Below are 16073 nucleotides of genomic sequence, written 5' to 3'. Positions count from 1 at the left end.
GCCCTGACAGCAGGACTGGTCTTGTTTTCACCTTGTGAGTGTGTGTGTGTGCGTGTGTGTGTGTGTGCATGGCATCATAGCAAAATGCAGTCCTGGGCACAACTGCAGCAGGAACTACCACAGGGACAGCTTTGAGCACTTTGTCAGGTGTCTGGACAGATTTTTTTCGCAACAATAGTCACAACGGTTCAAGATGCAGTCGTGAGACTTTATGTGTAGTCGAGTCAAAATGAAAGCTTCAATTTCTGGTGGGCGTGGCCCAAACCACGAATACTGAGTAGTACTCATTAAATGAGTAAAATGAATAAAAACTACTGAATACTCACTTACTCATGCAGTAATGACCGTTGTTGTGACAATAAACAGTAATAACTACAGAATACGCAGCATGTCATCAGGTGTTGAGGCTTGTGTGATCCCATTCCTAGTTTTCCCTCTATTCCCAGCTGATGGTGCGAATTATTGTGCGATCAATCACTGTACACTTTTCTGCATGCTTCAGTGAACGTGGTGTCTTGAATTCTGATGAAGAAGAAGAAGAAGAAGACTCAGCTTGGTAAAGCTACAGGATTAAAGGGGGGTTCTTGGTATGCTATGTGCATATTTGAGACACTGTGCATGTGTGTGTGTTTTCCCCTCTCACCTTGGCCTTCCCCCGTGGGACCACCGGCGCAGAGCCAGCAGCACACACCCTGTCACCCTGTCACCCTGTCAGTCGGTCATCCTGCCTAAAACAGCTGAGTCAGTCTCTCTGCTTCATTACAATCAGGCCACAGTACACAGGTACTCTAACTCTTGTGTGTTTATGTAAGTCATAGATGTGAGACGGAGACATACACTGTAAAAATTAAACCGTTAAAAGGAGAGTGTGTGAGACCAGAGTGTAAGAATCTAAGACACATTTATGCAAAAAAGAGACGATCAATCAATAAATCAACAATCAATCAAGTCAGGGATGTATGTGTGTCCTTCTGGTGAAACACACAGTCTATTTCTCAGTGATGCAGTCCACCCACAACCCTGCATTCAAACAACCAGCAACTGCATAATCATACTACTGACTCATAGTTGGTTTCAATTAGTCTTTTTCACTAAACAGTGGAGCTGCTGTGAATGAATCATACAGTAGTCGATACAGTAAGAACAGTGAATGAGAGGACTTCTCGCTCTCTGTGGTTTTAATCACTGGCTCTGCTCCATGCTCTTGTGACTTTGGTAACAGATGCTATCAGGAAGTAAACACACCAGAGGAGGAGGAGGAGGAGGATGCCAAGCCAAAGACGATTCTTAGGGGAGTAAACAAGACTCTGCACCGCCTCTTTCTAATGCTTTATGATTAAGTCCTCATTTTGAACGCAGGACAATGGAGGGTTTGGAAACCACGGTGACTTTTTCCACTCAAATCAGCATCATCTTTGCATCCATTAGTGTGTCCCTGCTAACTCGACGCCATCTAAACGCTAGAAAATCACATTTTATGACTCACACCGCACTGGGAAACCACATTAACATTTGTTTATTGTGCTTGGCCTCTTAGTCTGCTAATGGATGGCTGTCCTATGGATGATTTGCGTGACCTGATTATTTGCTGGAGTTCCCGTAATACAGTAGATAAGACACATTGCTGGAGGGAAATACATAGCCTTACTGTCATCTATCTTCCATTAGTGCGATTGTTGAAGGTTTGGAGGTGTTTAACTTTTTTCGCCGTCGACCATCCCGAACTCTCTAAGTTTGTCAAATGGCAGGCATCAATGTTGGATCAGTGGGCTGAGGTCAACATCATCATGATATAAGGGAAGAGCTTCAGGGACGGAAAGAGAGATGGATGGAGGCAGGGAGGTGGAAGGATATGAGGGAGAGAGAGAGAGAGGGAGAAGGGCAAACAGTGTGTGCTGTGGGTTTTCCGGTGAGAAAAACCTCCACGTCAGTTAATGAGGTTCAATCTGCACACCAAGCAGTAAATTAACATTTGGCATGGCGTGGTGCACAAGCAACACATCCTCACTCACCGGTCAATAACAGCACAGAGGTAAAACACAGATTACCTCTCTCTCTCACACACACACAGATACACACTAGATGGAGGCTCATTATTTTTGGATGGCCATGCTCTAATGCTGCCCATATTTAAAAATAAACTGACATTTTCCATTCACATGTACACATTTCCCAACTTTTTAAAAAAATGTTATGAGTCGCTTGGCTGCTTGACGACGCTTCTCCGATAATTTTTTAGAAACTACAATGGGAGCGAGTACAGATGTTAATGTATTGATTTACTAGCGTGTGATCTTCACAATGTTTCTCTACGGGTGGGCATCGGCCAGGCTGACACATTTGTCAGCAGCCAACTCTGGTGCTTGAACTACAGCGCCTGAATGATGTAGCCTGAGGTAGAGACATGTGAGGCGAGTGAGTTTGGCTGACAGCAGCGTGTATGGGATTCGGGAGAGAAAGCCTTTTAATCACTCTGGAATCCTGCGTACACAGACATTTGACAGGCTTTTGGGAGGAGGACTACAGAAACACTTTGCACAGTTCCGGGTTTTCATTACTCGGCTTATGTAACTACTGAACTTCTAGCTTTGTAAATAGATGTATAATGTTCACTGACTTATGTGGTTATAATTTCAGCTCAAAGATTCGTTATTTACCTTGAAGAGGGAAATTGCCTTTTTTCTGAATGTTCATCCTCTCCTTGGCTGTAGCTTGGAACATTTGGTCTGGTGTACTGAACAAACTAGTGGCTCTGTCCTTTATTATAATACAAATATAAAGGGCTATAAATGGGATTTTAGGGTGACACATTGTGCAATATTGTGATAATTTGCCATGGGTGTGATCAAGCAATGACTTTCTCCAGTGACCTCTACACTCAAGCTGCTCAGGTCACAAGTCACTGACCTCACACTTTCTATTACGTTCTATTTGACTCTTAATTGTATTTCTTCCTGATCTATGTAAAGCCCTCCGTGAGACTCAAATGCAAAACTAATAATGAATGGATAGGTCACAATAGATAATATGGAAGCAACTTTAGACCAATGCAGTAATCAAAAATATAACAAGGGAAAAAGGAAAATAAGATGTAATGTAACTAAAGAAGCTTAGATAAGTAAATATCCGATACATGAAATATCAAACCAAGAAACATAACCACTCTTCATAACAAAAAATAAATAAATCAATCAAAGGCAGTGTGTGAAAAAGAAGAGCAATGAAACCAAGAAAAATGAGACGCGATGGAAGATGGAGACGAAGAGGTAGAAAAGATGGAGGGATGCAGAGAAACAGATAGAGCGTGGGGCCGGGTAGAGACACAGAGAGATAGTTGATGGAGAAAAGCACTGAGGGCATGGTGGAAGAACAAACAGTCGCTACACTTTTGCTCCTTCCATCTAGAGTTTAAAATTGAATTAGCAATGAAGTATTTATACAAGTGCAGTGTGGATTTTCCGACTCAATGCCTCAAGTATAGTAGACAGCGGAGGGAAGATAGAGCGGGCCGAGGAACATGCAGCGATGTTGATTGGTATCTGTTTTGGTTTTTCTTTTCTACATACAGCGCAAGTCACGGACATAATGACACATTCACGGGCGGAAATGCAAGATCATTCCCACAGGGGGGGGGGGGGAGGACAAATATAGAATTATGGTGAGAGGGGTGGAGGGGGAAGTAGCAGGTGGATGACAAGGATTTAGAGTTGACTGAGCAGAAAACGCTCAGTCTGAGTTTGAGCTGTCTCCCCTTGCTGTCGCGTTCCTGCCATCAATGAGTGCTGATGCAAGCTCTCTGGGATCACAGAGTGTGAAGTGATATCAGTCAATGGATGGCAGCTGGTCTTGGCAGCGATGTTTGGAAACTTCTGACGTTACATTTTGGCTTTTTCTGGCATTTCACAACTTGAAAATCGACACCAATTACAGTAAATATTATTCCTGTTTGGGCCAATCGTCATCTGATAAGGATGTGTGTGTGTGTGTGTGTGTGTGTGTTGTCCATCAGGATGAATAGGTTATGGGAATGACGAGCCTGAAAAGAGAGGTGCCATCAGGCTGTAATTCCAATGACATGACCCCCATTTACATCACGCAGACATGCACATGAAAGCAATTAACCACATACACACGTGCATGCCTTAATGAGTGTGATGAAGGTGACACTGCCTGTAAAGACACACTTACTTCTAGTCCATCAATAAATTAGCATTTTTGAAACATGCCTCACTTTTGAATCTGTGAAGTTGACATTAAAAACTAATGTGACTGTCCTGAGCAGCAGCTAAATGTGCGTAATGGACTCAAGAGCTTAAGATGGAGCTGATGGCTGTTGCATGACAAAAATGTAACGAGTTAACACAAGACAGACACTGGGTATGTGCTGCAAGAAAACAAATAAATTACACTGTCTCAAGACAAACTAAACAATTAGATTAAACTGCATTGACTTGTATTGGGTGTGTCCATGCACACATATTATCATGAGACTGACTATTTCTAAAATACATCAGTGTTCAAGGCTTGCTATAAATCCTAAATGAAAAATAATTAACAAGGCCTTCAAAATGTACGTGATGAATCTGTATCAAATATCTCTCCTCACTACCTCTGTAGGAAATCCAAGATTTTTGATTGTCCATTGGCCAGCATGCACACACACATGCACACACACACACTGTAAAATATGTTTAGGCCAGCAGAGGAAAGTGATGGAGTCAGGGTGTGCCTGCAAGCGGCTGCTGCGATGCATTAGTGGGCTCCTGTAGGCCACATGATCCATGTAGACCTTGAGGAGCACTAATTCCATTACATAATGCCCAGATCCAGCTCTGAGGGTGTGTGTGGGCGTGTGTGCTTTTTGTCTGTGTATCAGCGTTGAGTGGCATCGTGCCAGTCTGTATCACACTCACTCTTCCTCTAATGATTCTTTGGAATTAAGTGCACTCACACACTGATTTTGCTAATGACCTATGATGAGCCAAATGCATCATTAGTACTACGTATACACTCCATGTAGGTCAATTATGTAAATGAGATGTGTTTTGTAACCGTCAGATATTTTAGACGTCCCTTTTGATGTCAAACGGAACTACTTCCGATGCGAGACATATCACAGAAAAATCTGCCGTCCGACTCATGTTTTCTTATTGATGTGGTCTCATCAGAGTTGAAAATGAAACTCAGCAGCCACATAAATCGGGGACCGTGCGGAGCAGTTGCGGAGCGTAGCCAAAGCAACAAGCTCTTCTTCTCCTCCCAGTACTCCACGTCTAGCTGGGAGCCCTCGTCACCGCTCCTCGTCCCTTCATCATCCTTCCGAGTGCTGTGTCACTCCGTAATCACCATGGTAACATCAGTCACTTCGGAACCGCCTGCACACTAACCCCAGGGTCATAATAAACTTCGCTAAAAGATTTACAGCCTTTACCCCTCCCCTCGGCACGCCAGGGCTTCCCACTGGTTGGCCTTGCTACCACTGGTGATGGATGCTCTGATTACCTGCTGCAGACCGGTAGATGAGCTGTGACTCTTGAGGAACTCAGCGACTGCACATTGATCTAATGGGCCAACAAGTCAGTGACACTATACGACCACATCGGGGCTCAACAACTGTTGCTAGTTGTGAAACAATGACAAAAATGTTTGTGAATCAAATGTAGATGTGACACCAACATGACAAAATGTTACAACTCAAATAAAATGACATTGTACGAACTCATGGCTTGAGTTCAAAAGGGGGCATCTTAAGTCCTATCCTTAAAATAAGTCTAAACCTGAATGGGTAGAATCTCTAAAAGTTACATCAAACCATGAAACACTCATTGTGTAAAGATCTAGTTCAACTAAAACACTCAACCCACATCACTTTAACCAGTTACTAAGAGACAAGACTAAGGATGTGGGGCCGAAAATCTTCACCTGCTTCTTGACTGAACAGATTTATTAATTTTAATATATTTTTTAATAACCGAAATTGACAGAATTCCCTGAAGTTAGTAAAGCATGTTAGATCATCTGTCTGTGTTTTATGTCTTCATATTTTTGCGTATAAACTTTTACAGTAGGACAGAATGGATTTCAAGTACCAACACATCTGTCTTTCATCTAGGCCTGTGTGTAAAGTACAATATGAAAGTAATAAATCAATTTCTAAATTATAAGCCCATTGCTTTCCTTTAGGTCCATACACTCAGACCATACCACGATTGCAAGCACACAACCATAATGGAAGCCATAGACTTGAATTAAAGGTGCAAAATGACTTTGCTGATACTTATCACAGGTGTCTGACAAGGAATGTTTCTCTAAACTCACTCTGATCTCCAGATCAAAACATATGACGGCTGAGTCCCAGATAAGCCCTCAGAAAGGGCTGATAAATATCGGCCATCTTGCTTCTATTCTAGAGTCCTCCTATGTTGATTGAGCGTCAACGGATCCGGGGCAACATCAGATACAGGATCAGTGCAGCAGCTCGGCTAGCACATGGTTGTGGTGTGTAGATAGTTGGGCAGCTCTGGTCTCAGACGCAGTGTAATCCTAGGCCGGCAGGTAAATATAGCCTGTGGCTGCTTCGGGCTGGGCTGAGTGCTGCTTTGCTCTGCTCGACCTTGGCTCATCCTTTCCTCAGAGGGGATGAAAAGACAGCCGCCCATACTATTACGCTTCCTATTACAAAAACATGCGTAGCCAGTCTGCAAAGTATTTGTATGTGTTCACCACGCCCTGCAGCACCTGAAACTGTATTTGGTACTACAGAACATGTAAAAGTGTTTTTCACATATTAGTTTTAAAGGAGCTATATGTAAGAAATGTACGGCAAGTAATCATAAAATCACCCAATATGTCACCTGAGGAAGGGAAGGAATGATGTTAATGTGAAATACTGACAACAACAATAGCACAGCCTGAATATTCGCATTTAAAAATTTCATTTGCAGCACGCAAATCATGCTCATGTTCTCCAAATCACAAAGTCAGTAGCATTTTGGCATCCAGGTGGCCATTAAGCTGCAGCTACAAACATTGAGGATTTCGTCTGACATTGCTAAAATTAAAAGACCTCGCTATGACTCTCAAAAACAAAAGACAAAAGCAGGAAGCTGAAACAAAACCAGGATAGGAGATGCTTTAGAAAGATGGAGACGGGGGGCAACACGCTGCAGTATTTTGAATTTGACTGCAGCAACAGTCTGACATATACAGTAGCTCCTTTTAGTGCTACATATCTTGCAGTAATACAGACAGCATTTGTATATTAAATGGTTCATATAATTTGTTATATTGGGTCAGGTAATGCTGGTGGAGCTGAACATTAAGCTAGTTAAAGGCACATTTCTCTGGAGTTGGTGGCAACCAAAATAGAGCTAAGAGGCCAATGGAAATCAGAATTATACCCTGTACATTTGAATTATACTTATACTTATATATATTATATTATACATATTATTCTATTCTATCTATGACAAAAATGTACGAAATCAGTCATTATGTGGCCACCTTGTTTTGCAGTTTCCCTCCTCCCTAAAAAGATGTATTATGAAAGTGGGTTTAAACAAGCAACATTAACTCATAAATACAGACTTGCGCACATTCACACAAAAACACTGGGCACACAGACAATCACTCACGTTAGTCCATTGGAATCAAGGATACGTTTTTAAAAGCTCATTCTCATGGTCACACATACTCAATTTCCTCCCCTCTTGTCACACAAAGACACAGTGAATTAAAGTATTCTTTTCATACCACCTCTTTCATCAGATCTAGGCCAACACACAATACTGTATTTACACATGGTAAAAATGCATCTTTGTGCATCTGCAATGGTTTGACACCAAGTTTACAGAACAAAGAAGTTGTCAATGGCAGCAGCTGAGTACAAAGTGACAAAAGTCTTCAAATCAGTGCTGCCCTGTTACCCCTTTAAAAAAAAGCTGTCACACAGAAATATAACGACGACTGAAGAGGTCAATATGTCATGCTTTCATGTGGCCTTTCTGCATTTTAAATGACCTGGGGCACATGAATTCAAATCAAAATGTTGTTGCAGTTCACATTAGTCAGAGCAGTGATGGTTCAGGCAGAGCTGTGAGATGCGGTGTATGATTAGGCTGTTTTTCCTCAAGATTGGATGAGAGTCTTTCCGCTGTGCACTGCAATGACATGAATTACCTAAATGATCTATTAATTTGCACCCAAAGCTCTGGAATTTAAATTAGCCCAACAAGGATTAATTTTCCGCTTGTCTGAAAAATATCTGGGATTCTTTATTTATGCATATGATACAACTTTTAATTACCAAGGTTAGGCATCAAGGAAGAAAAAGTTCTTCTGATGTCATTATCCTGTGTTGTTCTGTGTGAGGACAGAAGTGGGCAGAGAGGCAAAGAGGGATGGAGAGACACAGAGGAGGGGTTTGGCTAATTAGGGGTAGGTATCCATAAGGTTACATAAAAGTGGAATGAGCAACCCTGAAGCCCCGAAAACACACACACACACATGCAGTTCGTTTGAAAACACAAGCAAATACGCACATATACACACAAGGAGCACACACCATCCATTAGCAGATCTTTGGATCCACTGTATTAAGTGCAGGCCTGAAGGAAACAAGGAAATGTACGGGCCGGGGCCCAAGAGCCTCACGCTGAGCTCCTACAATAAAAGGTTTCAAGTCCCAGACTGGTCTGGAGATGAACCCCAACTATCACCAGTGCAATCTGAAGATGACCAAACATCGTCTTGTACTTCCTCTTGGCATTCATTCTGATTTTAACACAGTCAATCATTTATCCTAAATAAAGGACTGATTAAATCACTGCCCAGCTTATTGTGGTCCAAGAAATTGTTTCCAACTTATTCAGTAGGGTGCAGACAGTGAAATATTACGTAAAGCAGAAGTAAGCGATCCGGTCGTTTTGGCTAACTTTCTGTCAGCCGATGGGAGTTAGCCCACCCTCGTCATGGATCTATTGGCCCTCATCCCTACGTCACCACATTCACGTGCATCCCTTGGCTGCACACACAGAGAGGACCGCCCCTTTATGCCGTTCTCTCTCCTCATTGGATAAAGGTTGTAGGATACAAGGAAAGTTTTCTCCTCGGCTTACAGCAGAGCAGAGTGACTGACAGACCCGTGTTTCAGACCAAACACTCTATGTAAGTGATTGCTGTCGGAAGATATAACTATTTAAGACTTATATTAACACAAATATTCCGCTTCCTTCTGCTTTAACTGCACATTTGTTATTGTGAGTCCAAAATCTGCACAGGTGTTTGTAAATTTTATACTTTAATAATTGACGTTATATTCAGGATATATCCTGAATCAATCCTGAGAATCAGTACAGAGGCATGTAGTATTTTAATGGATATATTTCAGCCACAATAAACCAAGGTCAAAATCCACTCCTTCCTTTACTATTCTGCACTTTGTTTTGACAACTCGTCTGCTTCTGGTGCTGCCGTCCTTCACCACAGACCTTCAGGATTATGATCGAGTGGCTCATGAAAAATAAGGTGTGCCAAATTGAGTAGTTTAGTACTTCAGCGTATCAGGTAATTATAAGATACAGGGCGATCAGGACTTGGATTATTACTGGGAGAGCCATAATTCATTGCCACAAATATGACATACAGACACAGGACTGTTGTGACTGGTGACTAATAAACATACAGCAGGTAATCAATGATGCTAGACATAAGGGTTACAGTACAACCAGATAGTGATCTAGTGATCCATAGTGCTAGAGTTACAGGCAGTGGGGTAAGAATACTTGCGGTCAATGCAGCTAGGCAATCAAATCCATAGTTTATTGACAAAATGCATTGGATTTAGCTCTATCTCAAACCACCTGCTGATTTTATTCCTCTGAGATGAGCAACAAACACAGATACTCCGTGGACTGAGATGGAAAATACAAATGTTGATTCACACTGAATTGGCACACTCATATTTGCTGTTATCTTGTTATTTCCAATCCGGTCTGCCTAGTATTTAGCATATGAAAGTATAGCATTATGTAATTGATATTACTGCTCTTGTTCCTATCTTAAGACTCTGAGATTTCTTTTTTCTTTTTTTTTTCCAATTAGCTGACGGAGGTCATGGATCTATTCCAAACCTATTGCAGGAATCTGCAGCTGGGTGACACGCGCCTCAGCCAGCAGAGCTAGCAGAATGCCCCTGCACTTTCTACCCTAACTACATTACTGTCCAGTCTATCCAGAGATATCGTAGGATCTCTGTTGGCACTGTATAGTGGATGACCTTTGTGCAAAGGGAGGAGTAGGGAAGAGAGATGCCACGCTGCCAAGTTTGATTTACATCGAATGGAGCTAATTAACATCCACAGAACATTAAGACCTGCTTGTGCCTCCTCTTTCCCTCTGTGTCTCTTTGCCCTGCTCCCTCACTCCAAAAGAGGAGCTGTTAAATGTTTATTTTGATGAACTGACAAATTGTGCTTATTTCTTACACTACAGTGAAGCCAAAGGAATTTACGAGGCATCCTGCGCCTTCACAAACGTGCCGGTTTAAATTGAGTGGTTGTGCATCAAATGACCATGAATGAAATCTTAAATACAACGGCTTGATCGATTCTTAAAATAATTAGGCTAAGCAGTGAATGTTAGCAGCATAAAGATGAGTGGGTGGTTAGCTAAGTGCAGTGATGTAAGTAAGCGCTCTGTAGCTGCCTTTTTACATTTCAAATCACATTTTATCTTACAGTATAACAGCAATAACCTTCGGCTAAATTTGCAGCTGACATACATGGTGTTATCTAAAAGCTAATGTGGGAAACGTGGAAAGAAATCTACTAACATGGTGTGAGTAGTCTTGGTACATATATTATTTTGCAATATATACAATAATAGCCTATACCAAAATAACTGACACATAAAGATGTTATATACAGTAACATTGATGACAACATGATCATAATACAACCAGAGACTTACAGGAGGTGCTGCTTGATACATCTTTGTTACCTGACAGAATACATCTACTGCTGCCCAGTCATAACTTCTACGATTGTTTGCAGTTTGATCTATGATATAATTTCCAAACCTATGACAAAAGTTGTTTTTTTGCCTTCATTCAGACTCAACCAAACCCTGAGTTAACCTTGTTACATAACAGATATGGGAAAATGAGGAATTCAATGCATACTACAGTATGTCCAATGTATCCAGTGTGATAGAGTTATGTAATTTTCAAATTATTGACGGTTTTGTTAGTTTTTACCATTTGATCGTTGTTATGGGACTATTGTTCCAAATGCAGGGGTACAATACAGTACAATACAGGGGTTGGCAAGTTACATCACAATCTGTATATTCTTTTATATCGAAAACCAAGTGAAATAGTGTGTGATAGAGAAATGTAAAAATTGTATATTTTATTTTTTATTTATATGGGACTTCTTTATATGTATTGTTTGACAAAGGTTCAATGTGAGCTTTGTGCTGGTTGTTGCTACAGGCAAACACCAAAGATTGAAGGAAAACACTTTACCAACACAAACTCAATGGACTCTATACAGTGGTATGGTTGTTCACACTTTGACTGAACACATCAGAATGATTATTATTATTATTATTAATTATATATTAATTGCTTACAGTAGACACCACAGTATCAACTGGAATAATGGTTGAAGGGCCTTTTTTATCACCAGCCTCATGATCATCAACTAAGACAAGCGATTATCCTAAAATTGTTGGTTTTCTGGCTGGGATCACCAGTTCATGTGACTTTGGACAGGTACACATCGGTCAGCTCTGAGTCTGTTGTATAGAGTAGTTTGGCCAAAATAATCCATTATGCTGCACTCGGGCTAACAGGCCTACCAGGTGCACTCTAGAGATAACATGAAGATTGTTTTTTGTTTTTTTACCCAAGAGCAATTGGTTTTAGAGTAGGTACAATTCTAGATGACTACTCTACACAATGGAGCAGTGAAACATACAAGAATAAAGATGTTGCTTTTTTCTAGAAAAATGAACTGAACTTGAACGTGTAAATGCCAGGATATAGACAGAAAAATCATGTTTTATGCCACTGACATTGGCGTTTAAATAAATAGTAGGACTACAGCTTTAAGAGGTTAAAATAATCAAGAATAGTACAAATTACAGGATATTACAGGTGGCCTATATTTCTAAAAGTATACTGACACTGTGCTACCACAATCACTACCTCACCACAATTTCCTCACTACGGGTTTCCACTTCCGTCAAGGACAAGGAGTAAACCAGCAAAACGAGCTGGACTTACTGCTACAAGTATATGGCCTCAGAATCCCTTGAGCTTTGCAGTCGGGACAAGCAACGGATTTTATGCTGAAACACCATCAAATAAAAAAGGAAGATATCACACTCCTCGAACACCCCAGCTATTTCTGCAGACTGTTTTTTTTTTAATGGCTTGTTTCTTTTATGGCTCTGTCTTACTGACAAACACACTTACACACACCTACACATGCACACACATCTCACAAAGAGAGTATAAAATGACCTGTCCTCTATTGCCATCAACTCCACATAGACATGTACAGGAGGAAAAGAAAAACGACTGAGAGCAGGTGTGGAATTCTCTCTACAGAGATCATAATGTTCAAGTCATGCATGAAATCCTAAAAGTTTTTGTTTTTAAATCCATTCAACAAGTAGCCTCCGTTTCACAACAGAATGTGTATTTTCCTAAATCATTTCAGTCCTGCCAAGCACGAGTGCAAGGCGGCGCAACCCCAATAAAATCGGCACCTTGAGGCACGACCAGGGCAGGAGAGTGAAACGGAGCTCTGATGCCTCAAGATGATATTCTCCATCACTAGCTGGTGACATCACATTCCAATATTCCCTATTGGTAACAGATCATCGTTAGCGTTGAGTTCTCCACAAACATACCTACCGGGAAAATGAACAGATAGGTTCAAATTGCATCTCTTATTGGTGTACCTCCATCTTCCCCCTCCATTTTACATCACCCCCAATGAAAAATATCTGTAATATGGGGGAAGACACGACATCTAAGACCAGTCTCGAAAGGAAAGAGTAGAGCATGCAGAGCATGTTAATGGTGATGTGATCATATGCACAAGAATAAACGTGTAAGCTGTGCAACAGAACTTGCATTGCAATAATATGAATGAACTGCACCCATGTAAGCCTGAAACCCTCCCAAATACTTCTGGTGTGAAAGCAAAAATGACATCTTCTCTTATTTAACCAACAGCCTACATTAGTCACACCTCCAGCGGCACAACAGTCATCATCAGCCTCCTTTTCATTAACCCCACAGCTACATATCTGACCGAGCGAACACAACCTGTACCAGAGCGTATGTGCTTGACTGGTTAGCCTACACGCCCGCACGCACCAGCTGAGGCTGCAAGACCAACTGTGTAATTATACATGTGTAATTGCATCCTCACCCATCATGCACAATAGATGCAGGGAGAGAGAGAGAGAGAGAGAGAGAGGGAGAGAGAGAAGGAGAGAGGGACAGAGAAAGGCAGGTAGAGGGAGAAAGATGGATGTGAGGAGCGCCGTCACCTCCCCTGTCTCATGAGACAGCCCAGCCATACCTTGCGCCTACGGTCCCTTGATCGATTCCTCTTTTTTATCTTTTCCTCCTCCTTCTCCCTCTGCTCCTGGGCGGCGGCCTCAGCGAGGTCCTTGGTCTTGCGGAGCTGCTTGGCGGCTTGCGCCATGGTGCCGCTGCTATTGCTGCTGCTGCTGCTGCTCCAGTCACCGTCGCTCCAGCCCTCCTCCTCCTGTTCGCACTACCACCAGCCGTCCCCGTTTCCTCCGCCCCCCCACCCCAAAGCCCCGTCACTCTCTACCTCTTCTTTGGTGGCCGCCACGACATGTGTGTATATAAGGCAAGCAGTGGGAACGCCTGCGTCCAGATTTGTGTGTGTGTGGGTATGGGGACGACGTTGATGCTACAGCAGCCACAAGACAGCCTCCAGCAGCCACAGGGAAAGATGCTACAGCTAGTGGTGCTGATGCTGCTGCCTGCTGCCGCGGCTGCTACTCATCCAGTCAGCTTGCACTGCGCTGAATTGCCTCCCCTCCCCCTTCTTTTTTTTTCCTACCTTCCTCCCTTCTCTCCTCTCTCCTCCCTCTCTCCCTGTGCTTGCACAGACCAGTCACGCAGTACTGTGTTGAGCACAGTGGGGATGCTGCTGCAGAGCTCCCTCTTTTTTATCTGTCAAATGTCCTCCTCTTCCTGCCGCTCTGCTTCTTTCTCCACAGTTTTCCTCTTCGCTAAAGGCTTTTCTCTCACATTACCCGCTGTTGCATCTTTCAAGAGGTACAAAAGATGAGGGCACCAGAGCTGCGGAATGCCTTCAAATTATCTTTTTTCTCACGTCTTCCCTCTCTCTGACCATGGCTTTTCCATGGCACCTCCCTCCTGGAAACAGATGGAGAGAAAGAACAGTAGTGAGAGAGATGGCAGCATGTAAAACAGGAATGGATATCATCTTCTACAGTATCTATCATACCCTACAGTAAAAATTAGCGTTTGTTCCCCTGCGGCAATGATTCTTTATATACCTTGGGTATCAAACGCTGATGCTCAAGTGGCATAGAAACGTGGTGCCATATATTAACACTTACACCAGCCTACTCGGTCCATGTTTCAGTGTCAGGAACAGAGAAGGAGAACACAAAAAAAAAAACATCCACATGCATGGTTCATAAAAACTGTATGTCCTCTTCCTCCCATTTCATTCCACTGCTTCCCCTCTTTCCATTACACCAGGAGGTCATACAATGGGTGTTTCATGCAGCAATTTAGTAGCACATGAGTAAACAACAGCATGAACAACATACAGGGAAATTTAAGGATGTAAATCGAAGCAATAGTTGGTTCATTTTTTTGTCGCCAGAAGATCATGTATTGCAAAACTTTTTTAGACAGTAATTCCAATTAATCACTGAAATGATTTGAACTGCCTTGCTGTCTGAACACAGAAGCGAAATCAAATCCATTACACATCCTGTTAATGTGTCTTCAGGTCGTTTTATTTACTTCTAAAACGACTATACCAGGATAAACTGATGGTTTCGGTTTAAATCTGAGATGATTTATACATCTCATTGTGCACACATCTTTGTTAATTCCATTTTAACTCATTTTGTATAAAAATCAGAGGATGCACTGACATCGAATTTTCTTCCTTTCTCTTTCTCTTTCTCTCTCTCTCTCTCTCTCTCATCGCCCCACACCCCTACCCATGACTGCAACATCATCTTTCTGCAGAATAATGTTGTACTAAATGTGCAGCACAGCCTTTTATATGGAGACCATGTGACAGGACAGGATAAATACAATCAGGAGCTCACTGTCAAGAGATTAACACCAAACGATCAACTGAGCTATATAAGGATATTCAAAAGTGGACTGTCTCTCAACAATGACAAAAAAAAAAATCTCTTATCGTGTTTGTGTGCTTCTGCACCCGTCTCTGAGAGGGTTAAATGTTTCACTGTGCACTCATTTGAATGACAGCTTTGTATTGCTCTGTGCCTGCTGCTAATGGACCTATTAAGCTGAGGGTAATAAACAAAATGATGCTACAGCCTCCACAGCAGTCTAGATTTGTCTGAGGAGCTGAATGGTCTTGCTGGATAGAACCAGACTAGTTAAAACTCCACATAGCAACAATTACACTCAAAGAGATGCATGAGCACATTAAGAGTTAGGCACGCATGTGGAAGGCACAAATCTTAGATGACCAGTTAGTTACTTAGATATTTAAATTAATGAACCACAATAGGGATCAATCTAGTGTAGGGAATGGATGCCTTTGACCACTACACCTGCCACATTAATTCAGCTTTTGGAAGGAGAGTGGTCTCCTTGTTTATGTTTGATATTGTCAAACTGTTGCCTAATTAGCCCAATCAGCCCAATCAGGTGTTATTTATTTACAAAAATCCTAATTCTGCATAGTCCTGCCTAACCACTTCTAATCAAAGACATTAGCCTATTCGGCATGCTGACTTTCAGACATAGTCTGGTTTCAGCATGATATTTTATAACTATGGCT

General features: G+C 42.0%; 1 protein-coding gene across 1 annotated transcript in view; it reads right to left on the bottom strand.

The window, feature by feature from the left end:
* ank1b (ankyrin 1, erythrocytic b) overlaps positions 1–13724 on the bottom strand; it is a gene marked incomplete at both ends in the record, with an annotated part of 70071 nt that extends 56347 nt beyond the window's left edge. The window contains one exon of the mRNA XM_083983421.1: positions 13599–13724. Within this exon, the coding sequence (XP_083839547.1) occupies positions 13599–13724 (126 nt within the window). The remainder of the gene's footprint in view (positions 1–13598) is intronic.
* Between the last annotated feature and the right edge of the window lie 2349 nt (positions 13725–16073).

Source organism: Trachurus trachurus, assembly GCF_905171665.1.
Source record: "Trachurus trachurus genome assembly, chromosome: 12".
In the NCBI taxonomy this organism is placed as follows: domain Eukaryota; kingdom Metazoa; phylum Chordata; class Actinopteri; order Carangiformes; family Carangidae; genus Trachurus; species Trachurus trachurus.
Note: the sequence above shows the minus strand (reverse complement) of the source record. Positions and strands in the feature narration are given on the sequence as shown.